The following is a 27,074-nucleotide window of genomic DNA, read 5'->3' as shown; positions in this document are numbered from 1 at the left end:
AGGGGCGACAGCCGAGCAGCTCGAGGGGCCCGGGGGCCTGGGTGCTGCTGCCCCGTGGGTCTGGGCCCTGCATCCCTCGGGGCCTGGGGCTGTCCCTAGGACTCTGCCCTCTGTAACGCCGGCGCTGGATCAAGGGGGCAGGAAAATCTGCAAGGACAGGGATCACATCCCCACGGCGCTGGGGACACAGAGTTCTCAAGCAGAGGGGTGTTTGGTGAGCAGGCACCTTGGCTGGGCCTTACGGACACAGAGAAAGATGGAGACTCTGCCCCAAGGATGCCAACGGCTGGCAGGGCCTATAAGACAGACAACACAGGACCTGGGAAAACAGTCATCCTGTCCTCGTGGGAAAGCAGAGTCACACACATCAGCACAGCCGTCACAGGTCGACACACGTGGGTGTGGGTGCCAACCGCAGGAATGACAAGAGGGAGGCTGACCCCGGAGGGCAGGGCCCTGGCTGTCGCCGGCCGCTGTAAACGCGTCCGGCACTTCCTGGAAACACGAGGCAGAGCCGAGCGGGCGCCGCAGTGGGGACGGTGGGCGGGGGACGGGGGAAGTCCTGAGGGCTCCCTGGAGGAGGACGCCGCACAAAGGGGAAGCATTTGGATGGGGCGAGGAGGAAGCCGGGGGTTGGTGGGCTCGCCCTGCCCAGCACCGCTGCTGCCTCCCAGGCCGGGGGAAGCCGGGTGGGCGTGAAGTTACCAGAAGCTTCCGTGGCAGAGGGACGATGCCGCCTGGCCTCGGGACCCGTGTCCAGCGCTCAGGCAAGTCAGGGAGGAGCCAGGGCTCGAGGGTTCAGACAGGGATGGCGGGAGGAGAGAAGGGGCAGAGGCGGCACCGTGCCAGCACGTGCCGGGGCACCCGGGGCGCCCACAGGGCGGGGCCGAAGTTCAGGTGTGCTGCGCCCACGCGCGAGCTCACGGGGACCCACGGCCTCCTGCTTTCCAGGCGACCTCAGCGGTTCTGGAGCCCGCACCCTTCCTCAGAGGCCAGTCCCTGTTTGCACAAGGCACACAGGGCGCAATCGCCGGGGGGCTGGCCCTTCCCGAAGACAGCCACCGGAGGACCTGGGGCCACTGTCCTCAGGCCCACCAGGTGACAGGGGTCTTCTGCTGTCTGTCTACTCTTTTCCTGTGTGTACATTCATTTCCTCCTGAGCAGATGATAAAAAAAATTAGCAGGCTGCCCCCTGCCGAAAGGTCCGCGCCACCGGCGGGAGCCGCTGCGGGCACGACCTGGTCCCTCTCCGGGGGTTAGTTTGGGCCCCGGTGTCCGGTGGCCCCGTCTGCAGTTTCCCTCCGGTCATGTTACTCGTGAGGACTGGACCGCCCACTGCACTTCCTTGTCGCCGGGTGCCCCGACCCCCGGCCCCGGGGCCGACCTTCCTCCCCTGGTGAACTCGCCCCCTTTATTCCTGTCTCCCCGTCCCCCGTGCCTCCTCTCCAAGCACGTCATGTGTCCCAGACCCCAGGTGCCTTCCCCTCCCTGACTCGGCAGCCCCTGAAACCCTGCCTCCTTCGGGGGGCTTGCCAGGCTCCCTACAGCCCATGCGGCCTCCTGAACGAGACGCCCCTATCGGTCTGTGGGACAGAAAACACCTTCCATGCTCATCTCGTGAGTCGACTGAGCGGGGACCCCTGAGTGCCAGTCCTCCCTCTGTCCACGCATCGCCTGCTCCCTGTGCGGCCACGGCCACATCCTGGTCCCTTCAAATAGCCACCCCCACGTCCCAGATCTTTCAGACGCTCCCTGAGGCCGCCTCCCCCTCTGCCGGGTCCTTTGTCACCCCTCGCGTCCCCGGAGTTTCCCATCATCCTCCACTGCAGGGGGGGCCTCTGCCGTGTGGCAGCAGCCGGCCGGGCACCAGTCGATAAGGCCGTGTGTGCGGCAGTATCGAGTGCTTCCTACAGAGAGAGGGGCCTGTCTGTCATACCACCCCCGTCCCCCCGGGACCCGCCCACTCCACGGGGCCGGCGGGCACGTGGTGGAGGGGAAGAGGGGTGTGGGAGACGGGCCCCCGGGACCTGATTAGGGCTGCTGGGGTGAAGGTGGGAAGGAGGCCTGGGCCGCCCTAGCCCTGTTGACCTTGAAAGGTGACCTTGGGAGAAGGCGGGCCCAGGACCAGAGTGGGGAAGAGTGGACCGATGAGTGTGGGTGAGAGGGTGGTGGCTTGGAGCCGGGTGGCGGCTTCGGTGGTGGCGAGAGCTCTCGGGGCTCCGTTTCAAATCCGTCAGGACCCGCTGACGGCGCGGATGGAGGTGGGTGAGTGGGACGGAGAAGACTCAAGAACCATCCAGGACCTCCGGCCTGGACGGGGCTGGGGCTGGGCTTGTCGCCCCTGGCGAGTGGCAGACCGCGGGGGAGCTGGTCCAGGAGGGAGCGGGAGTCCTCTGTTCCCCCGGGCCCTTCCTGAGGCCAAGCGTGCCCCCCCCCACCGCCCCAGGGACCACGGCCCTGCCTCTCCACACAGGTCGCCGCAGTGCCGCCTGTCTCTCCAGAGCCCCGCCTGTGCCCTCGGTCCTGGTCGCCAGCGCCGCTGCTGGTGCCGACCAGCCCAGGACCCCCGTGCGCGTCCCCCTGCCCAGGTCCTGGGTCCTGGTTTTCTCCCCGTGCCTGCCTGCAGTGGGGGTGGGGGTGGGGGTGGGGGTGGGGGTGGGGACCCACCCCTCTGCTCCTGCGTTTGCGGCAGGGACTGTCTGAAACGGCAGTGAAAATGAGACCCTGCCCCAGGCCAGCGAGGACCCTGGGTGTTTCCCAGGTCTGCTTGGCTTGGGTGTTGCCAGGGCAACTGTCCCCCATGCACCTGCCGGGTCTCTACCACACACCAGGCCCAGGTGACCTCGACCACCCAGGTGCATCCCCTGCCAGCAGGACCAGCCCAGAGCGGTTGTCATGGCAACCGCAGGCCCATGCAGCGAGCCGAGTGTGCACGCGGCTGTGCCGGGCGCTGACGGAGACGGGCAGGCGGCCTGTGCGAGCACGTGTCCTCGGCGCGGGCAAACCCAGCACCAGGCCTGACCCGTCCGCGGCCACGCAGAGGCGGTCACTGCGAGGCCACTGAATCACAGTGCTGCGGGTCCCCTCATGCTGCACGTCTGCGATAACCCTGTTCCCTCCCCACGGGCCAAGGAAACCCACACGCCGGGCGTGGGAAAGTACGGGGACCCCGACCCGGTGTCTGGCCAGCCCACAGAGAGTGACGTCTCGACCCGGGTCCAGCCTGGACCCAGAAGGCCCAGGACACCGACCGCCGAGCATAAGTTTTGTGTCGTGAACACGCCCTTCTGTCCGGGGAGATGTAATGTCAGGGTTACGTCTGAACGGGGTTCCAGAACCTTGAAGACAGCTAACTGCGAGCGTAGGAGAGCGTGCGCCCAGCTGACCCTGACCCTGACCCTGACGAGCTGAGAAAGGAACCCGCCTTCTCCACCCTGGCCGTGGCCGTACCCGCTTCTCACCAGGCACCCCGGTGCTTGACTAGTTCCTGCTAGGTTCTTCAACGAGGTGTTGAATCTAACAGAGGCAAGCCGTGGATTCGTATTTCAATGAGTTTTAATAGAATAATCACTTGCAATTACTTGGCTTATAAAAACGGCTGAGCGCACGTCAGGAGCACTCACTGCGTGATGGGTGGGCGTCTCACCGGGGCAAAGCCTTGCCCCTCACACCCGCCACCTCGGGCTCCCTCCCGTCTCCATGGGAACCAGATCCCCGGGCAGTGCAGGTCGAAGGGGACGCGGGGGGGGGGGGCGCCCTCCTCACAATGCCACTTTCCGCTCCAGCCCTCTGTGTGATGGCAGGAGAGGACGGACAACCAAGTGTCCCTCTGCCGTCCCCTGCCCCAGACCCTCGCCCCTCCCTCTGCCCTGGCCCTTTGATTCCCTCCCTGGGGAGCAGGAGGACCGACCAGTGGTGGCCGAGGGCCACGCTCGGCACTTCGTCCTCCCAGTCCTTGTGGTGGCCCTGGTCACCTCCCCCCAGAGCTCCCTCTGCATAAGCCACGCTGGGCAGTCAGTGAGGGGAGACTCTCCGTGGGGGACCCTAATCCTCTTATCACGGGGCAGGGGGCAGGCGGAGCCCCGCTGTGTTCCCGTTTCTGCCCATTCGGCTGCCGTAGACTGGCCAAAACCTTGGGGACAGCACCCCTGGAGACCAGGCCCTGTGGGCTGTCCACCTGCACTGGCCTTCGGGAGCCACGAAGAGGTCAGGGCGCCCTTCGCCCAAGGGGTGACAGAGGGACAGTGGTGCCTGGTGCCCACAGCTCGGCTTCCCGCCGCCACTCGTAGCTGAAGTTTCTAGCTGCCCCCCGGCTCCCTGGGTGACTGCGCGAAGCTCTGCAGGGTCGTCCTGAGGACGCAGTAAAGCCATCAGCCCCTGGACGTGGTCTGTGTTTTCTAGTCAATCGTCTGCATGTCCTCTCTCCACGGATGGCTGGGACATCAGGCTGAGCTTAGCCTGGGAGTCCCCGGAGGGCGGGGAAGACGAGCGTGAGCTCAGTGTGAAAAAGCACAGGTTTGGCAGACGGAGAAGCCGGCGATGCCGCTCGGGTTGCAGGGGAGGTCGGCGGGGCTGTGGCTCCCCGACCCACGTCCTTCCCGCACTTAGCCGAGGCCCAGGGGACCGGGCTGAGCATGGAGGGGGTGCGGCGACCAGGGGTGCGCCCGCAGCAGGCGGGGCCCGAGGGGAAGGTGGCTTTCGACGAGCCTGGATTCGGCTGCTGGCGCGGCCCCGGCCGTGTGTCCCCGGACACGCGAGCCGCGCGGCCTCCCCTGGCTCATCTGTGACCGGTGCCGCCCACAGGGCCGTGCAGGTGGCTAAGGGGCCCGGACGGGTGCACCGCGCCTGGCGCCCTGCACACAGCAGGTGTCCTGGGACCATCGTGCCATCGCGAGGGAGTCACTGTCCCTTTCTGAGCCTCGTCTCCCCCATGGAAAACAAGGCCACATTGGGTGCCACGTGAGTTTCATTTGAGCTTTGACTTCCTGCATTCTTCGACCCCACGTCACCTGCAGCCGGGACACTGGGGTTCGGCCGGAAGCTCCCAGAGGAGCCTCGAGCTCGCACCACTGCCCGGGAGCCCTTGCTCCTGCCCATGGGCCATGCCGGTCTGCGGGTTTGCTCAGAACGGAGCCTCTACGCCCGCCCCCAAACCCACAAGGCACGAGAAAACTAACTGTGGCTTCGAGATGGAGTCCGCTCCCCGAGGGGAGACAAGCCAACACCCACGGCCCCCCTCATGCCGGCCTCGGGGGAGGGGCGGGCGGGGAGCAGGCCCTGCCGGTCGGCAGCCAGCCACGTGCTGCGATGAGGCAAGTCCCTGCATTCAGGATCTGTGTCGACCTTGGGCGACCTTGCCCCGTCTTCCTCGCAGATGTGGGACTCCGACACGTCAGCCCTGGCTCCCCCCGCTTCCCAAATTAAGACCCGATGGCGGCCTGTGCGCGGCTTTGTGGTGACGGCACCCGGGGGTGGGCCAGCGGAGCGAGCAGCTGGCTCTGGACACCTCGGGGACATCGAAAGGCGCCCCCCAACCCCCCACCCCCCGCCCCCCGTCCTCCAGCAGCACGGCGTGGGGCTGAGAAGTGCCTTGGGCCTCCCCTGCTCCCGCCAGGGCCCGGACCTCAGGGACCACCCTGGGGAGAGGGCAGAGGAGGCGCAGCCCCCCGGGGTCAGCCGCAGCCTCCGCCCCCTTGCTCTATGTCACCGACCCTGATCGGGGGCTGTGCCAGGGGCCGGGGACGTTGTGGGTTCACGGTCCCTCTCGTCCGCGAGCCGATGTGGAAACGGCGCGACCGGCAGCTGGGAGACAGGCGTGCGTGGTCCGCGCAGCACCTCGCCGCCCGTCAGTCACGCCGAGTGCCCTTCCCCCGGCGCGGGGACGAGCCGGGTCAGCCCCGACAGGGGCGGTCGCTGGGGGGCTTTCTGGGGGGCCAACGGGCTCTAGAGCCGGCGCACTGGGTGGTCCCCCACGGTAAGTCCTTGAAGGCAGGTCAAAGTCTCCTTCGCCTTTCGCCCCAGCGTCTCACATGGTGTTGGCACGAGGCAGGTGCCCACTGCTGGTTTGTTGATCGACTGACTGACTGACCAACCAACCGAATGAATGAGCGAGTTGTGTCATGCCCAGACTGAAGTTCGGGGTGCGGGCAGCGCGGCCCAGACAGGAGCCTTCCCTATCTTTTCTCTTTCTCTCAAGCTCAGAGGGGCACGGGCTCCCCTATGAAGCAGACCCCACGTCTCCCCAGCCCATGACGGCCGGCCAGTGCCAGAGCAGAGGCCGTGCTGTGGCCCTTCCCCCTGCCCGTCCCCAGGGGACCTGCGGAAGCCCGCCGCCCCCGGGTCCCGGCCCGCGCCCCACGGGGGGACCCCCACGCCCACGTCTGGCTGGCGAGTCTGCTCCTCCAGCCAACAAGCCCGGCGACCCGCGAATGCGCCTGGGCAGACCCCAGACGCGGCCTCGGCGGCCGTCCCTGGCGCTCGCCACGCGGCGTGCGAGCGCGGCAGCCGTCACACGGACTCCGCTGTGCGTGTAAAAATAGAGGCATAGTTTCCCGGTTACCACATTCTAATTCCGACGGCCTTTCGGTGCCAGTGAAACTTGGTTTCCTTTTGTGCCCGGCCGTGCCCCCGGCCCCCGCGTGCGGGCTTATTGTGGGCGGCGGCGGTGTACGGTTTCAGGCCGTCTCCACCCCCGGGCCTCGCCCCGGGGCTCGTGGGGGACAGTGACTGTGGCTGCTGATTCCACGTCCCGGAAGCTCCACGTCCCTGCTGGCAACCAGGCCTGGAGACGGTTTGGAAGGGCCCCGTCCCAGGCCGAGAGGGACACGTGACCACCCGCCCCGGGGAGGACAAGGGGGGCAGGGCTGGCAGGCCGCCGGTGCCCGGAGACCTCTGGGACGGGCTGTGGTCGGCACCCGGCTCTGCCCACCAGAGCAGGGCACGGAGCTGACGCTACGACAACCTTGCGTTTGCCAAAAGCAAGTCTGTCTCTTTCCTGGGACACATGTCCCTTTGTCTGGGAGGCAGAGCTGCCCCCTGCAGCGCGGAGCCTCCCGGGCTCCCATGTGGGTGGGTCACAGCTGTCCTCTCGATATTTCTGCGGTGTCGCAAGAATGTCAACACACGCCCCGCGCTCCGCCAAGACTCCAGAATCCGACCCACTTATGACCTGACGCAGGGCACACTCCTTCCTTCCTTCCTCCCCTCCTTCCCCCCGCCTCCCTCCCTCCCTCCCACCTACTGTGTGGGCCAGACTGGCCCAGGGACGCCCTGCGGACAGGCAGGGCCCCTGCCCTTGGAGAACGTGGCTGTTCTCGGGAAGTCTCATGTTCTGGTCCCTGAGGCTCAGCTAACAGCACCCCCACCTCAGGTGAGACACCGTGATGCAGCATGCCACAGGGAAGGTGCCCCGCGGGGAGAAGCCCGTTAAGCCGGTCCGGGAGGGGAGCCAGGGGAGCCGCTGGCTCTGGCCCGGGGCCTGGCGCCCGGCACCTCCCTGGCCGATCCCAGCTTTGCTTGCAGCCTGGCTCTGGGCTGCTGCTCTCCCAGCTGCGTCTTCCCGACACGGCCCCAGCAGCCCCCACAGCCCGAGCCCTGGACAAACAAACAGCACCCGCTGGCCGCTGTCCTAGCCTGACCTCCAAGTACTCTGGGTTTGGAAGACCTGCCCGGGTCGGGTCAAGCACAGCTGAAGCTCAGCGTGCAGCCGGCAGCGGAGGCCTCGCGGTGGAGAGGGGGCCTGGCCTCGCGGGCGGGCAGGGCCCCACCCACAGGAAGCCCTCCCCGGAGCACTCACCCACACCGGAGAAGCTGTCCTCGGTCCTGCCGGGGCGGCTGGAGGAGCCATCCGCAGCCCAGCCACCCTGGGGGAGGGGGCCGGACTCCTGGTCTGTCTGCAACCTGCGGGACAGAGAGGGGCGTCACTCATGGCCTCGGGCTGGGGAAGCTCCTGAGAGCATGCTTCTCCTCTGCCGGTGCTGCACCCCTGCACCCGGGCCCCCGATGGGCGGGTGCCCGTGCACACCCCGGGAGGCTCAGGCCCCGGGCAGAGGAGGGTGGGGAGCCCGAGGGCACAGACGGCTGCGGCCGGTCACCCCAGCCCCATGGATGGGCATCACCCTGGAGGCCGCAGGCCGACCGCTGCCCTCCGGCTGGGCGTGGACGCGGCCACGTGCACACGCCCAGGGCAGAGGCCCTCCGAGCCGAGGTCACCCGCCCCTCGTGAGACCTGAGGAACACGCAGGCCCCCGGGGCCTCTCGGGGCCCAGACAGTGCGGTCAGCAAGCGGGGGCAGGCTCAGCCACAGGGCTCCTCGAGGACAAGGCCCTGCGGGGCCAGTGCGGCAGCAGGAAGGGGCGGCCTCTGAGCGCCGCCGCGGGGTTCGCGGGCTGCGGGCGCCCAGCTGCAGGCAGTTACCCAGCGTGGGGAGCCGGCCCGCCTGGCCTCTCCCCGTCTCCAGCCACGTGGGCTTCCGGCAGCTGGGCCCAAGGCGGGGGGAGGCCGTGCAGGCAGGAGGGACGGTTGCTGCTGGTCCCGGGAGGGGCCCGGCCAGCGGACCCCGCACGTCCGCCGGCGCCTGAGTTTCTCTCCAGTTCCCACGTCCTCGACACCTCGACGGCCGGGACCCGGGCCGCGGGCTCAGCTCCGCTAGTGAGGCACTGCGCGGCTGGCCTCTCTGGTCTCGCTCCCCACGTGGGGCGCAGACCGCTACCTGAGGGGCCCCCAGGGGTCGACGGTCCACGGGGGACGCTGGGAAGGAGCAGGAGCAGACGTGCCGGGGGACGCTTGATGCGGGGTGTGTGTAAGGGGGGCGCAGGCCGAGCCCGGCCGGGGAGCAGGGGCTCCGGTCCCAGGGATGCGGCGGGGGAGGCCTTCGCCTGTCGGCCGCAGCGGGCTCTGCGCCTTGCCCCTCAGCGTCCGGCCTGCGTGGACCGTGGTGTCTGTGTTGGAATTCGGCCAGAGCTTGAACCAGACGGAAGAAAACCAACAGCCCTACAACCCCGACACCACCGACTGGGGCCTCCCGACCGAGGTCCGGCCAAAGGCCGCAGCAGAGGGCCGAGAGGAACGTCGGGGAAGGGCTGGGGGGACAAGGACAGAGATCTCATGGGACCAGAGGGTCTGGAGAGCCAGCTGATTGGGGGCATTTACCTACCCTGGGGCCCGGAGTGGGGGTGGCTGGGCCAGAGAACAAGAGGGCATCAAGTTCACTGGGAAGGCCTGAGCCGGTCCCTTGACAGGTGACTGGGCCGTGGCGGACGGTCCCTGGAGAATCAGGTCAGGGTGACCCGGCTGGACACAGGACGGGAGCGGCTGAAGCCGGGCCGGGGCTGGGGCGTGGAGCAGATTTCCACGAAAGCAGGACGTGGTTTCCAGGGAGCAGATGGCCCCCCCGTGGCTGCCTGCAGGGCGGCCCGGCCTGGCCTCTGGCTGCAACTCCAGACCCTGCAGGGTGTGCTGGGCGCCTGCCCACCTGCCTGCACCCTGGGGCGTCCTCGGCTCTAATCGCCCAAACCACGATTCTGCCTGCACCCCTGCCCCGGGGCCTGCGGGCGGCGGGTAAGAGAAGCCGTCGGAGGCGGCGTGACACCCTTCCCCGTCCGCCTCAGCGTCTGCGTAGGTCCCGGCGAAAGGATCCGGGGAGAAGGTTCTGACCTCCTCGGAAAAGGTCAGACTCTGAACACGGCAGGGGACGTGCGGGGCGAGACCACCAACTCGGGACGCAGGCGGGCAGGTGGGGGCAGGCCGCGGAGGGTCGCCGGGCGGCTTCCTGGAAACGCCCGGCCGCGGGGCGGGCCGCCCTGCTTCTCCGCTCCCTCGAGCATCTACGCCGAGCGGGCGACGAGGGACAGAGGCCGTGGCTCCTTAGGGACAGGCACGTGTGTGCAAGGCGGGCAGTCGGGGGACACTTTGGGGGCAGGGGCCACCGCGTCAGGCCCTCCTCTGTCCGCGGGGTCAGCGAGCACCCTCGCAGTGACCGGACGCTCGCCGCCTCGGGGCACCTGGGCCTCCGGCCCGTCCGCGCGGGCTTCTCGCCACCCAGAGTCCAGCTCCGCACCTGGGCGCTGCGCCCAGTGAACCGGATTCGCCACGCGGCGCGGGGCCACGGATACGTCACACAGCCCTGGGCCCTGGACCCTCCGAGCCTCCGGTCCCAAGGCGAAAGGCTCAGTCCCTATCATCATCGTTCTTAGGACGCCTTCGGCGGATCCCTCACCAACCTGCCAGTCTCTCCATAAATGCGTTTCGTGTGCCGATGTCCCCGTAAGCAGCGTCCCTAAGGGAATACCCTACACAGGACTTTGGACGTCCCTGTCCTCGGCCCCGGGCACCGACTACTGTGGCAGCACACGGGACCCTGACACGTGGTCTCGTCACGTCCCAGAGAGCAGGAGAAGTGGGCATTTTAGGGGTCCCCTCTTACGAGCCTCGGTGCGTTCCAGAGCCCCCACGGCTGAGAGGACCACAGCTTGCCCCAGGTCCCGTGCGTCCCCAACCCCGTCAGCTCCCCCGCCTGACTTCTCCCACATTCTGGGTCCCGGCCAGCCGCTCGCCACCGAGGCCCCCCTTTGGACGTGCCCGGGGCCCCGCGCCCCTTCACCCGCTCACCGGTACTGGAAGGGGGCCACCGTGGCTGTGACCGGCTGGCTCTGCTGATGTGCAGAGGAGAAGCTGATGGTCCCCAGGGCCAGGCCGGGGCGCCTGCTCTGCAGCGGGCTGCAGGCCGGCCTGACCTCAGGCTCCGAAGGCCAGGGCGCCCCGGGCCTCCCGTGGGCTTCGTCTCTTTGGTCTCCCGGGCAGCTGGGCGGCTCAGCTCCTTCAGGAAGCCCTGGCACCTGGGTGTCCCCGCGAGGCCTGGAGAGCGGCCCCGACGGGCTCCCGCCCCGTGCCTGGAGGACCGGGATCCCCTCCCGGGCTGCCTTCCTGCCCTGGGGGCTCTGAGTCTCCCCTCTTCGGGGCCCGGCCGGGCTGGACAGGGCCGCCTTGGGGCTGGCCCTGGGGCTGCTCCACGGGGAGCTGCAGAGGCCGTCGGCACCCTCGGCAGACTCCCTCGCCGCCCCAGAAGCCCTGGGGGGGGCCCTCGCCCGGGGGGCCTTCGGCGAGGGGCCTCGGGGAGGGCCTGTGGCCTTGCCCAGTCTCGGGGGTGCTGCTCGCTGCGGGCTCGGGGCCAGGCCCGCCTGGCGCGGCCGCAGCTGGGGGGAGGCGCCCGGGGTGTGGATCCGGGGCTGGGAGGCGGCTCGAGGCATGGGGATGCACGAGGCGCAGTGGGGGCGGCTGGCGGGGTCCACGTCGGCCATCCCATTCAGGGCCGGCAGGGCCGACAGCGCGGACGGCCGTCCTGCGGAGAGAGAGAGGAGACCGTTAGGCACTGTCCCCAGCATCAGTCCACACGTACCGGGGTGGCCGGGTCGGGGGGCCCTCGCGCCTGGCGCCTGGGCAAATCCCTGCCCTGCTCGGAGGCGCCGTGATGGCCACATGCAAACATGGGCGGCTGTGCTTTGTGACTTTGACGCACTGGACGAACGGGGGTAGCTCACGCCCCTTGCCTCCGTTCCCGTCCATCCGCCAGACAGTCCCCCCACTCAGATCTCTCCTGGGTCCCTAGGTCCAGACTGTCCATGGTAAGCTGACCGCCTGGTGCCCCAGGCTCCCCTCTACAGTCCCTCCCCGCTGATGCCACCTCTCCTGGGTCCCCCCACTGTCCCCACCCCTCGCTCACTGGAGATCTAGGCCCCTGGCTCACAGTCCTCCTTTCTCGTCTCTTCCAGACCTGCTGGCTGACCTAGAAAGCCGACCTCCGCTACCCTCTACCTCAGAGACTGTGCGTCCCCCCTTCAGAGGCCAGGAGACCCCCTGCGCGCCCCCTGCCCCCAGCACTCAGCTCCTTCCCTTCCCGACCGTGATTACCCCAGGTCCCTCCTGCGTCCTCGGCCTCTCCTCCCCTCCTCGACCAACTTCACCTCCCCTCCACGCTAATTAATGAACGAATTGATCTGCTAATCACTTTCATTTCAAAGGGAATTTGAAGCAGTTTACAAAGATGCGGAACAATTAATTACAGACAGAAGAAAGAGTTAAGTGCAGAAAATGCAACTATGAAAGAATCCGCAGAACGCATGTGTGAATGTTTGCATAATTTTGGTCTGGGAGAGGCCTTTATAAACACCACATCAGAGGCAGACATCGCGAAGAGAAGCGCAGGCAGATCTGAGCGCACAGACATTAACGTCTCCGCACGGCAAAACTGCCCTTTCGAAAGGCGCAGGCCACCTAACTATAAAAACACTCGTGCCCCGTGTGAGAGACAAGAGTTAACACCTTTAAACACAAAGCGCTCGCCCAAGCTGGCAGTGAAGAGCAGACGCCCCATAGAAAACGGGGCGAAAGGCCTGACCAAGAAATTCACAAAGTAAACACTCCTGGCGAAAACATAACAAGAACGGAAAGCTTCGCGAAAGCCGAGGAGACGCACACTGAGTGTCATCATTCGTTGTCATCAAATTTAGCAGCTTTGGGAAAATCGGGACATGCAGGGTTAGTAGTCCAGGGCCACGAGGCTGCCACACAGCACTGTGGGGACAACGCCAGCCGCGAAGGTGTACCCCAGGGACGGGACGTGGGCGAATGTTTGTGCACGAGGAAAACGTTCCAGCTGACTCCTGGGGGGGCTCATGGCATTGCGTGGACGTGGAGACGAAGGATGTCTGGACAGAGAACAGGCCACCGGAGCGTGGCCGGTCCGCCCGGGACCAGGGCGACGGCCCCTCCCACGACAGGGACAGAGCTGCCGGCCCTCCCTGACCTGACTCTGGGGTCGGGACCAGCTACAGGCTAAGCCGTAGGAAGTCCGTGGGGCCCTCGCGCCCTGATGGGCACACGAAACGGCCGCTCGGGAGGACGAGGTCGGGGCTTCCGGGGCTGTGCTGCTGACAGATGGATTAACCCTCAGGAAAGAGAGGCGCTACGACCGCCCTTCCCTGTAATTCGCACTTTTATGGCCTGACACCATCACTGGAGGACCTGAAGCCCCCCCCCCGTCCCCGCCCAGCTCCCCCAGCAGGAAGGACGGCGAAGCCACGTGTGTCCAGGGAGCCACAACCAGCTGGCCTGCACCCCCACAGCGCTGCCCGTCACCCAGACCTGCAGGGCCATGTCTGAGGCCGCCCGACTCCCACCGCTCCTGGCCGTCTCCCGCCTCTCCCTGCCCACCCATCAGGACACAGACCGAGTCACCCTATGCCTGCCACGGTCCCCCACCCAGGCAGGGCACCCCTCCTTGATGCTAGCTTGCCCCGTGAGAATCTGGGTAAACTCTAGAATCTCCATGCCCAGGGAAACAATCGGGAAGGTGCAGTCGGGTGGAGAAACGGGGAGTCTGTAGGGCCAGAAGAGGACACGAAGCTGGACCCTGGACCCAGGACCCGTCGGAGTCCCTCCCCGCAGAGGCGACAGTTGGTTCACTTTGTCACCCTTCTATCTGGCCACCTCATGGGTGGTTGGGTCCCTGCACCCTTGACAATGCCCAGTGGGGCCAGAGGCCCGAGCATGGACGTGCTCAAAGGCTCCCGTGGGGCCCTGGGCTGCTGACCTGGGCGGCCAGCGCGGAGCGGGGCCACTGCGGCCTTCGTGACCGGGGCGCCCTGCCCCACGCTCCCCTCTGGTTCCACGGCCGAGCTGCCCGCCGCGTCCTCTGCGCCCTGGGTCTCTGTTCTGTTTTTAGTTGCCTTTGCGGGGGCCTCCGGCGCCGTTCCGGGTGCCGGTCCCCTGCCCAGTCGCGACGGCCCTAGGGGTTGCTGCTGTCATCACCCCTCCAACTTCCCCGGGAGGCAGCGACGCACAGAGAGGCTGCGGAACTTGCTCGTGATCACACAGCCGGTCGGTGGCAGAGCGGAGGCTGGACCCAGACAGTCTGGCTCCGGCCTGCTCTCATGACTGCCCCGCTCCGCTGTTGGCCCCGCAGCCTGACTCCAGGCCTCCCCCGACTCCTCTCCGCCCCCAACCTCCCAGCCTTTCAGCCGTGAATCATTCTGGCTCCAGGCCCCATCGGGACAAACGGAGCCTACTGGCTGGGGCTCTGCGAGCCCAGAGCCAGGAAGTATTGCGGGTCCATGAATATTTTACTCTAACTCAGGAGGTGGTGCGGGCTTAGGCACCAGCTCCCTCAAGGATGCGGGGCCAGGCCCGGGGAGCGGAAAGGCGAACACTGTAGTGGGCGGCTCCTCCGAGGTCTGGGGGACGCCCCGGCTGCAGGTCCCCGCCCCGGCTGCAGGTCCCCGCCCAGGCTTTCCACGCCCTCCCTGCCCTTGCAGGCCGCGAGGCGGCGGGGCGGGGCGGGGTGGCGGCGGTGCTGGCGGCGGTGCTGGCGGTGGTGCTGACGGGACAGCTCCCCCTGCAGTGGCCTTAAAGGGGCCGCGTGGCCTTGTGTTTTGTGCGTGACGCCAGGGGCCGTTTCAAAAGGTCAGAACGAAGCAAGGCAACTGCCGCAGCAAGAGGCTGGATGTGCCTTTGAAAAAACTGAAGAGAGAAAAAAAGAAAGAAAAACTAAAAAGTCGGGGAGGTGGGACTCGCGGGCGCGAGGCGCAGGATTCCATCACGGGTCAAGTGAATTGGGGCGAATCATTCACCTCCTCCGGGGCCTAGTTTACCCGCTTTGAAACAGGGAGGAAAAGGCTGGCCTCGCGGGAATGCGGTGAGGCGCATGGCGCCCCTGGCCTCCAGCACCGAGGTGCGGACACAGCGCATGTGGGGGCTGAGGACCCCCCCACCCCCGGCCTCGCCGTGCAAACCCGGCTCGCACTGCTGTGGTCCTAGGCAGGTCCTTTAACCTCCTCGGCCTGCTTCTCACCTACAAGACGAGGACAGAGATAATGACACAGTAATAATACCGCCTCCGGGCAGCGCTGTTCCGACGACGAGCCGGTCAGCACAGGACTCTCCCTCAGGGACAGCGCCTGGCCCGGCGCAGCCACGGGAGAAATGCTAGCTGCTGCCGAGTCGAACGGGTCGTGAGCTCAGCATCCGCCTCCCTTCCCCTTCAGCCGGAATGTCCCACGCACGCCGTCCGCCACGCGCCCTCGTCACAGTAACGAGAACGCTGCCAGCGGAGTGTTTCACCTCGAAGCGACACTTCTCTGTTCCTCTTTCAGCACGGACGGGAGAGCCAGGTTAAGGGGGGCGGGGGCGGGGGGGCGAACGGAGCTGGACGGGCTTCCACCGTGGGCGTGACTCTGGGCCGGAGGGGGTGGGGAGGCCCGTGGGGCGGGGCAGGCGCGAGCGTTCAGCGGCAGGACCGTGGACAGACGCCGTGGACAGACGCCGTGGACGTGGCTCCCGGCCGCAGACAGGCTTCCCCGTGTGCCTTCTCTCCCCGCCCGCCACGCCCGACCAGCCCCCCCCCCCCGGGGAGACCCCGCGTGGGCCCCACTTCCGGCTAGAGGCCCCGTCTGGTGCCCGGAGGATGAACGATGTCAGGGAACGAAGAGCTGTGTCCTCTGACGTCACAGCGAAGAGGTGACTGACTGGAGCTGCTGCGCCCCAGAAAAACGCCACGTGGAGAGAGACAGGCAGGCCGACACTCACGGACCCACCCCCACGGGTCGCACCCACCGTGTGCACGCCGACACACAAGCCCAGGCTCACACCCGCCGCGCGCACAGGCCGACACACACGCCCAGGCTCACACCCACCGCGCGCACAGGCCGACACACACGCCCAGGCTCACACCCACCGCGCACACACGCCGACACACACGCCCAGGCTCACACCCGCCGCGCGCACAGGCGGACACACACGCCCAGGCTCACACCCGCCGTGTGCACACTGACACACACGCCCAGGCTCACACCCACCGCTCGCACAGGCGGACACACACGCCCAGGCTCGCACCCGCCGCGTGCACACTGACACACACGCCAAGGCTCGCACCCGCCGCGCACACACCGACACACACGCCCAGGCTCACACCCACCGCGCGCACAGGCCGACACACACGCCCAGGCTCACACCCACCGCGCGCACACGCCGACACACACGCCCAGGCTCGCACCCGCCGCGTGCACACTGACACACACGCCCAGGCTCACATCCACCGTGCGCACAGGCCGACACACACGCCCAGGCTCACACCCACCGCGTGCACACTGACACACACGCCCAGGCTCACACCCACCGCGCACACACCGGACACACACGCCCAGGCTCCACACCCGCCGCGCGCACAGGCGGACACAACACGCCCAGGCTCACACCCGCCGCGCACACACGCCGACACACACACCCAGGCTCACACCCACCGCGCGCACAGGCCGACACACACGCCCAGGCTCACACCCGCCGCTCGCACAGGCGGACACACACGCCCAGGCTCACACCCGCCGCGCACACACCGACACACACGCCCAGGCTCACACCCGCCGCGCGCACAGGCGGACACACACGCCCAGGCTCACACCCGCCGCGCACACACCGACACACACGCCCAGGCTCACACCCACCGCGCGCACAGGCCGACACACACGCCCAGGCTCACACCCACCGCGCGCACAGGCCGACACACACGCCCAGGCTCACACCCACCGCGCACACACGCCGACACACACGCCCAGGCTCGCACCCGCCGCGTGCACACTGACACACACGCCCAGGCTCACATCCACCGTGCGCACAGGCCGACACACACGCCCAGGCTCACACCCACCGCGCGCACACTGACACACACGCCCAGGCTCACACCCACCGTGCGCACAGGCCGACACACACGCCCAGGCTCACACCCACCGCGCACACACGCCGACACACACGCCCAGGCTCGCACCCGCCGCGTGCACACTGACACACACGCCCAGGCTCGCACCCGCCGCGTGCACAGGCCGACACACACGCCCAGGCTCACACCCACCGCGCGCACAGGCCGACACACACGCCCAGGCTCACACCCACCGTGCGCACAGGCCGACACACACGCCCAGGCTCACACCCACCGTGCGCACAGGCGGACACACACGCCCAGGCTCGCACCCGCCGCGTGCACACTGACACACACGCCCAGGCTCGCACCCGCCGCGTGCACAGGCCGACACACACGCCCAGGCTCACACCCGCCGTGTGCACACTGACACACACGCCCAGGCTCACACCCGCCGCGCGCACAGGCCGACACACACGCCCAGGCTCACACCCGCCGCTCGCACAGGCGGACACACACGCCCAGGCTCACACCCACCGCGCACACACGCCGACACACACGCCCAGGCTCACACCCGCCGCGCGCACAGGCGGACACACACGCCCAGGCTCACACCCGCCGCGCACACACGCCGACACACACACCCAGGCTCACACCCGCCGTGCGCACAGGCCGACACACACGCCCAGGCTCACACCCGCCGTGCGCACAGGCCGACACACACGCCCAGGCTCACACCCACCGTGCGCACAGGCGGACACACACGCCCAGGCTCACACCCACCGCGTGCACACTGACACACACGCCCAGGCTCACATCCACCGTGCGCACAGGCCGACACACACGCCCAGGCTCACACCCACCGCGCGCACACGCCGACACACACGCCCAGGCTCACACCCGCCGTGCGCACAGGCCGACACACACGCCCAGGCTCACACCCACCGCGTGCACACTGACACACACGCCCAGGCTCACATCCACCGTGCGCACAGGCCGACACACACGCCCAGGCTCGCACCCGCCGCGTGCACACTGACACACACTCCCAGGCTCACATCCACCGTGCGCACAGGCCGACACGCACGCCCCGGCTCACACCCACCGCGTGCACACTGACACACACGCCCAGGCTCACACCCGCCGTGCGCACAGGCCGACACGCACGCCCAGGCTCACACCCACCGTGCGCACAGGCCGACACGCACGCCCAGGCTCACACCCACCGTGCGCACAGGCCGACACACACGCCCAGGCTCACACCCACCGTGCGCACAGGCCGACACACACGCCCAGGCTCACACCCACCGTGCGCACACGCCGACACACACGCCCAGGCTCACACCCACCGCGTGCACACTGACACACACGCCCAGGCTCACATCCACCGTGCGCACAGGCCGACACACACGCCCAGGCTCGCACCCGCCGCGTGCACACTGACACACACTCCCAGGCTCACATCCACCGTGCGCACAGGCCGACACGCACGCCCCGGCTCACACCCACCGTGTGCACACTGACACACACGCCCAGGCTCACACCCACCGTGCGCACAGGCCGACACGCACGCCCAGGCTCACACCCACCGTGCGCACAGGCCGACACACACGCCCAGGCTCACACCCACCGTGTGCACAGGCCGACACACACGCCCAGGCTCACACCCACCGTGCGCACACTGACACACACGCCCACCTGCTTCCGGCCATCGGCCCGCCGCCCCGACCCCGGCTGCCCATTTCCCGTCCAGCCCGGAGACGAGGATGCCCTCCGCGTCCTCCCGCCCTGTCCACCGTGGGTGCTCGCAGGCTCTCCCTGCACCCCACTACGCGCACACGACTCCGGTCCAGCGCGCGTGGACACAGGCCGCCTGCAGCTCGAGGGGGCAGCCCTGTTCCGGCAGGAAGCAGCCGAGCTGGAGCCGCAGCGCTGGGCACCGGTGCTGCCCGGGGGGGCTGCTGGCCCCGTCCCTTCCCCTGCACAGCCTCCCCTCCGCACAAAACCCAGGACGAGGCGTCCTTCGTGGGCAGGTCCAGGCCGAGGGCAGGACCACTGTGGCCATTACTGAGTGTTTCTCCTTCTCGTCCTCCCTCTGATCTCTGCCAGCCTCTCGGGACAGGCAAAGGGAGGTCCGAGGTGGGGGGCGGGCACAGTGGAAGGGGTTTGGAGGCCGAACCCCTGCCCCCGGCTCTGGGCCTGTGGACGCTGGCTTTGGGCTGCAGCAAGCCAGCTGGGGGCCTTTCAGCTGGGCCCGGTCCTTGGCAGGGAAGGACAGGGTGGGCGGCCAGTGGCGCCACTTCGGGGTGGGTGGGCAGCGTGGGCAGCGCGTTGGCAGGAAGCGGAGGGCGCGGGAGTCTTTGGCCTGGACCTGGCAGGGGACGGAGACTCCCAGCGCCCGCCTGGCTGGCTCCCGGCTCTGAATGGGCATCAGGGCCGTCCACCAGCGGGGGCACCGAACTCTCCATCCGTGTCCCCCACAGCCCAGGGCCTGCCCACAGCCCGGGGGGTCCTTCGGCCTTAAAGCCGTGGGTGCTGATCTCCCTGGCCCGCCGGCAACGTGCTTGCACGGACAAGACGGCACTGGCCATGTGATCTCGGGTGATGGCAAGTAGGTCAAGTTTCCTGGCGTACAATAAGCAATCGAGCCAGTGCCAAGGTGCCACCTGCCTGGCCCGGCCCCGCCCCTCAGCCTGGGAGAGCTGCGGCTGCCGCCTGGCCCCTCGCTCTGCTCCCCAGATGGCCCCCCAGGCCTGTGCCCACTCTGGCCGAGCCCAGGCTGCCGGGCAGGACGCAGGTGACCTCAGACGGCCGGCGCAGGAGACGGTCCCCGCACTCCGCCTGCAGGTCCCTCAGAATCCCTCACGCCCCCTCGTGAGTCTGGAAGTCCTTTCGAGTGTCTAACCGCCAGTCTTGCTGCCAGGAGCCGAGCGGAATGCAGGTTCTGCGTTCTGGGGGTGCTGCTTCTCCGGCGAAAGCTCAGCTGGGGGGGCCGGGGGGCCCAGAGCCGCTCGGCTGCAGACTTGTGCCACGTCAGCGTGTTGTCATTTAACACTAATTCGATCCACATAAGCGGCTCCACTGTCAGTCTCTGAGGCTCCTTGTCCACTCGCCGAGAGAGGTGATTTAGTGCTAATCAAAATCGATGGCTCAGAACCATCCCACAAATCGCAGGGGGCTGGAGGCCTCAGTTATGAATACCTCCCAAGAAGTCGCTCCAGCATGGGGACCGTGAAGCCCCCCCCAGCTCCTCTCCCTCCGCAGCCCCCAGCTCCAACCCCCTGGGTGCCCCCGGCATGCTGTGTGCTTCCCACGATGCAGGCGAGAGCCCGGGGCTCTAGATCACAAGGGCACAATGCCCAGGCCCCCAGGGAGGCACCGGGAGACCAGCCACTGTCCCCATCTCAGTCCCTGCCCCTAGGCCTTTCCTCCAGGCTTCCCAAGTAAGGCTGGGATCCGGATGGGCCCTGGGGCGATGGGCGGGAGGCCTGGGGGGGGGGGGTCTTGCAGAGAAACTCGAGCCTCTGCAGACCCCGGGCGGCGGGCCAGACGACCGGTCTCCCAGCGGACCGCCAGCTTCATCTTTCTCACACTTTATTCTATTGTTTTCCCTGCAAGGTTTTTCCATGGATAGTTAGTTTCTCCAGCCAGGCGGATGGAGGAGATGTCACCCCACATGCCCATGTACGTCCCAGGCCCCAAAGTCCGGGACCACCAGGCCAGGCATGGCAAGGTCTGGGGGTCTGGACTGTCACTTGCCGAGGAGGGGCTGGTACCCGGCCGGGGACACCAGGTCCTGGCATGTGGAAAGGGCTGGACCCCTCAGGGACACCAGGCTGTGAGGTGCGGCCCAGACCCGCTCGCGGTGAGGCGGCATCGGGCTGGCTGCCCCGCAATGGGCTCGACTCCCCAGGGACCGCGGGGTGCAGCAGGCACGACAGCCCAGGAGGCAGACGGGGCGGCGATGGGCGCCCCCGGCCCGAGTTCCTCTGCGTCCAGCCTTCGCGTCACCGTCTGGGACCCGGGCCGCAGCCCCGGCACGGAGGAGACCCCTGTCCCGCCGCCTCTCACGCTGCGGCCGCGGAGAGAGTGTCGGCCGCCCGTGCGGCCGAGCCAGGCCTCGTCCCGCTGGCCCTCCGGCCGCCCTCCCGCGGAGCCCAGCCAGACCCGCGCTGGGCCCGGCCGTCCAGCCCGGCCCCTGGACGCCCTGTGCCGTCCTTCCGTTCCTTCCGGGACGTCTGACCCACGGAAAGGGCCCACGTGGCCCAGGGCCTCCCCATCCGAGCAGAAACGCGGCGGCTCTCATCCTTCGCCCCGGACGTTGCTAAGCCGGGCTGCCGGTCGCACGTGCACCTTGCCGTCTCACGAGGTTCGGTTTAGGACATTCGTGACACCCTCTGGGGACCCTGACAAGGAGCAAGTCCTTGTCGGGGAAACTGCGGGGACCTCCTGAAACGCAGGGTCCCACCTCCCCCTCCTCCGCCAGAGAACACTCTCTCTCTCTCTCTCTCTCTCTCTCTCTGGCAACACTTGTCGCCATGGGGACCGGAACACGGGGCAGGTAGGAAGCCTGTTGCCTGGCAACGAGGTGCCAGAGGTACAGGATTGGCTGCTGAGGTCTAAAGGGGCAGAAAGGACTAGGAGGGAAGGTGGGAAAAAAGAGAAACGCCCCGGGGGACACAAAGGCACAGGAGAGGGGCGGAGCCGGGGCCAGGTGAAGACGGAAAACCGGGCGGAGGGAGCAGGAGCCGGCCGGCCGCGGTGCGCCCTCGGTAAGCCCACGAAGCAAAGCGCACACCCGCGATGTGTTTCCGCAGCCTGTTTACGCGGTGGCAGGCTGGAGGGGGATCAGGGCGGGGTCAGCCCCTGCCGGCCTCGCCCTGACCTGGCTGGGCTTGTGACTGAGCTGAGCTGCGGTCACCTGGTCCGCAGCATGGGAGCGGCACCGCGGACCCACACCGCGGACCCACACGGCGACGTGGCGAGCGCAGGGCCCCGTGGGGCTCGGGCGGCGGCCCTGCTGTTGGCCTATGTGACTGGTCACGTGTTGGCTTGTCCACCGCCCTTCCTGCGGCCGGAACAGAAAGGCCGAGTGGAAAGAGGCCCGTTGCCAGCCCGTCCCCAGGGTCCGAAAGCCCGGCGTCCACCCAGACCAGGACGCCGGGTGCCGGGGACGCGGGCAGCCTGTCACCCTGTCCGGGCCTCAGGTGCACGTCTGTGACACAGGACGATGACTGCCCTTGGCGGGCCAGCTGGAGGGCCACGCTCCAGCAGGCTACACCCTGAGCCCCGGCGGCCGTCCAAGACGCTGAGGCTGCTCCCGCCCCGCACCCCATCTGCGCTCTGCACTGGGGCCTCGGGGTCCGGGCCAGGCCGCCCTGTCTTCCTTCGCGGAGGCGAAGGGCTCGGCACCCAGGTCACGTCTCTAGGGAAGAGACGGGAGAGACCGGAAGATGAGGCCTGGATGGTGCGTCCCCAGGCCACATCCCCAGCACGGGAGCTCTGCCCGGGGGGAGGGGACAGGGGGTCCTCACCGCGGTTACAGGTGAAGACGCCCGGCCACCATTCCTGCATATGGCAAAGCACGCCGCAGACTCACAGAAGAATGTTCAAGGGGCAGGATTGGCCTAGGTGACTCCGGGCCAGGGGCTTCGGCAAACTCCCAGGAAAGTGACACCTGAAACCCCTGCTTCGGGGCCCAGAGTCCCTGGAACTGCGCCTGACGTCCAGCCCGAAGTTGCCCGCCACAATGGTCAGGCCAGGCCTTCCGGCCCTGTCTACAGACGGCCGCTCAACCGGCTGGGAAGGCAGCGGCCGGGCCTGCGGGTCGCGGGGTCAGGGACCCACCAGGCGCGGTGGGCCTCTCTGTCGCATGGCCGGCTGCCATCCGCCAGCTCTGGCCCCCAGCTGAGTTTTCCAGTGATGCCAACGGACCTCAGAGGGTTGCCAGTGCCACTTCCGCTTGGCCCGGGTCAGGGCGGGGGCTGCGAGATGGGGCTCCTGGGCCCGGGGGGAGGCGCAGGGGTCGATCGGATGCTGGGGAGCACCGGCCTACGACAGCCCCCGCTCTGGGCTCTGTTCTCAGGGGCTCAGGAGGCCTGGCCCTGTGGCCCCTGCTGGAAGGACTCCGAGTGATTTCATGGTGAAAAAGATAATTCGGAGAAAGAATAACTAAAGCTTCAAGAACTCGGGCTCGCTGTGGGTCTGATGGTGTCCCAGTCTTTTCCTCCTGCAGCGGGAGGAGGCAAAGCGCTTGTAATTGCAGCAGCCAGGGAGACCAGGGAGACCAAGGAGGCATTAGGGCTTGGCCTGGACAGCGGGGGCGGGGGGGACCACGCCCTCTCACATCCCTGGTGCAAGCCCGTTGTTTGCATCCGGCAGTTTTTCATCTTGGACCCTTGAAAGGTGGACTTTTGTAACATCGTTTCCTCCAGGGGCTCAGGAGAAGGGGGTGGGAGCAGAAACAGGTAAGCTCCTTTTGAGGTGTGGAGGGGGCGGTGACCAAGAGGAGGGGCTCGGTCAGTTCCAGGGGGCTGCTAGGGCTCCCCCACAGCTGCCTGAGGAGGGTGCTGGGGCGGGGGACCCCCGGCTTTCACTGGCTTCAAGCTTATCCACTTGAAATCCTGCTCTCTGTGTCAGATTTTACCAAAACTGCGTGTTCCGCAGCTAAAAAATGTTGGAAGACCCCTCCAGTTGAGTCACTTCCTGGAGCCACGTGGGGGCGGTGAGCACTGTGGCTTTACTGTGTCCATCGCTGACCAGACGCTGGGGGTTGGGGGCCCCTGGAGGTCCGACGCGTGGGAAGAGCAGGGCTCCCGCCCGCAGGGCTCTGCAGAGGCGGGGAGGGGCAGAGCCCCGGGAGATAGGGAACGCAGCCCCCACCCAGACCCCCACCCAGACGTCAGAGGAGCCGGAGGGCCGGGCGTGGTCGTTCGGGACAGACGTGATCTAGGGGCTTCCGCGGGGGCGCTGGGCTCCTCCGCTGGGGTCATACCCCAAGTGTTGAAAGCCTCGCGATTCTTGAGATTTTATCGTCCCTCTCTCGAGCTTAAAAAGTAGTTTATACTTCGAAGTAATTCTAGATTTACAGAAAAGTAGCAAAGAAGAGACCCGAGTCCAGACACGGCCCCTGAGGGCAAAATGTCACTTAAGCCTGGCACCTTCCTCAGGAAGAGGACCCTCCCTGCCACCTCCCTGTCACTGAGGCTCTGTTACACTTCACGGGCGTTTCCACTAATGCCCTTTACTGCCCCAGGATCCCATCCAGGACCCCCACGGCCGTTAGCTTCCCCCCACCTTCGCAGATTTAAACGTCCTTTCACAAATGCCATGCTTCAGAGGGAAAGGAGACGGTTCCTGTCCACCACGTGTGTGACGGGGCCGGCCGGAGTAATGACAGAGGCCGCCTGAGGACCCGGGCCCGGGAGAGGCCCGGCCAGTGCCCGCCCTCCACCTGGGGCCTGTGCTCCAGCCCGGGGACGCCCCATCCCCCGTCCAGGGGTCACTCAACGGGACAAAGGCTTCCGGGGCGGCTGCGGGGCTGGTCCCCAAGAACCGCTGAGGGGGCCGCAGTCCCGGACGGGCTGCCCCGCCCCAGGCCCTGCCCGTCCAGGACGGAGCGCCCTCCTGAGCGGCCGCCTGGTTGGGGGCCCAGAGTGTGGCCTGCGACTTCAGAACTCAGCGTCTATTCCTGAGCACGGAGCACTTTGTCGCCAACAGCAGGGAGCGTGGAGCCGCGAGGAGGCTGCTTCTCGGCAGATTTGTTTCCAAATAAAGTGCTATTTTTTCCCTCTTGAGCTCTCTGTGGAGTTGACTCTGCTGCTTAAAAACCACCAAATACCTCCGTGTTTAGACACAGACACCTTCCCCCCTCCCCGGCCCTCAGCCTCTCTCAGCCATGACGTGAGCGGCGCTGAGAAGCAGCGTGGGCGGCAGCGCCTGACGCCCCTGGCCTGGTCGGGGGGCCCATGGCCCATCCGACGTCCCGGAGACGCGGGACTTGGGGAGAGGCCTCCGGGCGTGAGCGTCGGAGCCCCGAGCCCCGGACTGGCTGTGGCGCTGCCATGCCAGCCAGACCCCCAGCCAGCTCTGTCTGTGCCCCGCGGCCTTCGGGGTTACAGGGAACACGACCGGGGAACGGGGTGCAGGGCGGGGGTCGGCCAGCCAGAGGTAAGGGGCCGGCGCTTACCCCAGAGCGAAGGAGAGGCCGGCCCGTGGGCCCTGCGGACGGAAGCCTCAGCTCCCTGCTCCTGGGAAGACGGGGCCTTGGAGGAGCCGCTCCGGCCAGGACTGGGGTTCACGCAAGAACAGGGCAAGGCGAGGAGCTGGGACAGTGATCCGGGAGGGTGCCCCTCGTCCGCCAGAAGGCCGTCCCCCGTGGTTCTGGCCTCCACCCTCCCACGTCAGGACAGCGGGCGCTCGGGTCCGTGCTGGACTTCGCTCCCTGGCCTCGTCCCCCGGGTACCTGCGCCCCGCGCGGTGTCGGGCCTTCCCCTGTGTTCCTACTCATCCTCCACGCTCAGCTGGGACCTTCCGACGTCGCCCCCTCCAGCGGGGCCTCCCTGGCCTGCAGAGCTAAGGGGTCCCCCGAGTCCCCCGAGTCCCCCGAGTCCCCCCAGCGCCGTCTGCACAGGGCTCCCAGTCGCCAGGGCTCCTTGGCTCAGCGCCAAAGCCGTCTTCTTGAGGAACGGGTCTTACTTAGCTCGACCCCCGGCACCCGCCACAGTGCCTGGTGCATCGCGGACGCTCCACAGATGCCGGCGGAGCCAGCACCCCAGCACCCCGACGCCCGGGCCTGCAGAGCACAGCGCCCTGCTCCCGCGAGGGGCCGCGGGGGGCGGGCTGTGCCCCGACTGCTCTCTGCAGGCCAGGGATGAGGTCAGGCAGGAGATGGCACACCGGGCGGGGTGAGCAGGAAACGAGGCACAGCTGGCCGGGAAGCGTCCCCACTCCACAGGAAGCAGGTGGGAGGCCAGGGCAGGGCTTCCCGAGAGTCAGGAGCGGGAGAACCTGGCCCCCTGGCTGGGCCAGCTGCCAGTCCTCAGGCATCAGCCGACGCCCGGCCTCAGGCTGACCAGAGGCCCCCAGGGCACATCGGGGGGCTGGGACCGCCTGTGGTTTCCAGCAGACAGCCGCAGAGCCCCCAGCAAGGCCGCTGGGCCGCCCACAGGAAGAAAAACCTGGAGCGTGTTTGGCCCGGGCAGGTTTGCGTGGACGCGGAGAAACGGGGCCCGGGATGGTGAGGGTGGGAAGCAGGGGTGGGGTGCAGCAGGCCCGACCCCTCCTGGCGCTTCCCGCCTCCCGCAGGGCCCTGTCCCCGTGACGATGTCCCTCGTCCACGTCACGTCCCCGCCGGGCCGGGGCGTCCACGGGGCGGGGCCTGCGTCTCGTCTCGTTCCCGCTGCGCCTCCCGCGCACGCGCCGTACACGAGGTCGCACAGACCCGACCCGAGGGGCGCGTCCTGGCCCCACCACCGGAAGTGGACGGGCAGCACCGAAGCCCCGGCTCGCGCCCCCACAGCTCCGCCCCCCAGCTCCACCGCCGACCTGGGCAACGGGCTCCATTCGTGACGGCTGTCCCGCGTCGTCTGGTACGGGGCCCCCAGTCGCGGCCTGACCACAGCGGGCCGAGAGCCTCCCGCAGGAGGGGACCGCGTGCCAGGAAGGACGCGGCTCGGTGGGAGCCGGACAGAAGCACCCGGTGCAGGGGACTCGTCAGCCAGAGCGGGGGTTGGAAGTCGGCTGCGCTGGAGGCTGCTCTCCCAGGTCCCCCCGGGGTGACGGTGCGCACGGGTGCCCCAGCCTGCCCTCGGTCCCCGTCACGGCCCCAGGGGGCCAGGAGCCTGCATGGTCTGGGGAGGGCGGACCAGGTGGGTGGAGGTGAGAAGCAGACACAGTGTCCCCGGCACCTGGGGAAGGAGGGGCTTCGCGGAGGGGTGGCCTGTGGGGCTAGGGAACGAGGGGACCGAGCTGGGCAGACCCCGCGGGTGTGGGCTGTCAAGAAAGCTTCAAGGAGCGGGTGTGGGGAGAAGCCCACCCGAGCTCAGCTCCAGGCGTGAGCACGGTGTCTGCCACGGCCCTGTGCCTCCTGAACCCCGGTCACTTCCGTTCTCGCCACCCACGCCCCTCCCTGCGGAGGAGGAGCAGAGCCTTTCTGCTCAGCATTCGCTCGCCCCAGGCTGGCCCGCCGAGCGGGCCTCTCCATCCCTGGGGCAGAGGGGAGTGGAGCCACAGGGGGCACCCCGGGAGAGCGGCCACCCCTCTCCCCTGAGGCCTCCCCGGCCCTCCCCTGCTGCTTTCAGCAGGTCCCCGTGCTGGACAGCTCCCGGCTCCCGGCTCCTGCTCGGCTCCCAGCGCCCAGGCGGGATGGCACGGTCATTGTCTCAAGAGA

At 68.0% G+C, this 27,074-nt stretch overlaps 1 protein-coding gene across 8 annotated transcripts in view; it reads right to left on the bottom strand.

Annotated features, from left to right (window-relative positions):
• The window catches only part of NAV1 (neuron navigator 1), a 144,293-nt gene that overhangs the window by 98,039 nt on the left and 19,180 nt on the right, over window positions 1-27,074 (bottom strand). For all 8 annotated transcript variants that reach the window (XM_036235507.1, XM_036235508.1, XM_036235509.1 and 5 more), the window contains 2 exons: window positions 10,609-11,338; window positions 7,796-7,899 (listed from right to left, as the gene is read on the bottom strand). In XM_036235507.1, coding sequence (XP_036091400.1) covers window positions 7,796-7,899; window positions 10,609-11,297 — 793 coding nt within the window. In that variant the 5' untranslated portion in view covers window positions 11,298-11,338. Of the gene's footprint in view, window positions 1-7,795; window positions 7,900-10,608; window positions 11,339-27,074 lie in introns of those variants that run through there.

This window comes from Rousettus aegyptiacus, unplaced genomic scaffold (genome assembly GCF_014176215.1).
Source record: "Rousettus aegyptiacus isolate mRouAeg1 unplaced genomic scaffold, mRouAeg1.p scaffold_m13_p_18, whole genome shotgun sequence".
Taxonomy (NCBI): domain Eukaryota; kingdom Metazoa; phylum Chordata; class Mammalia; order Chiroptera; family Pteropodidae; genus Rousettus; species Rousettus aegyptiacus.
This window is presented reverse-complemented; position numbering and strand designations above follow the sequence as displayed.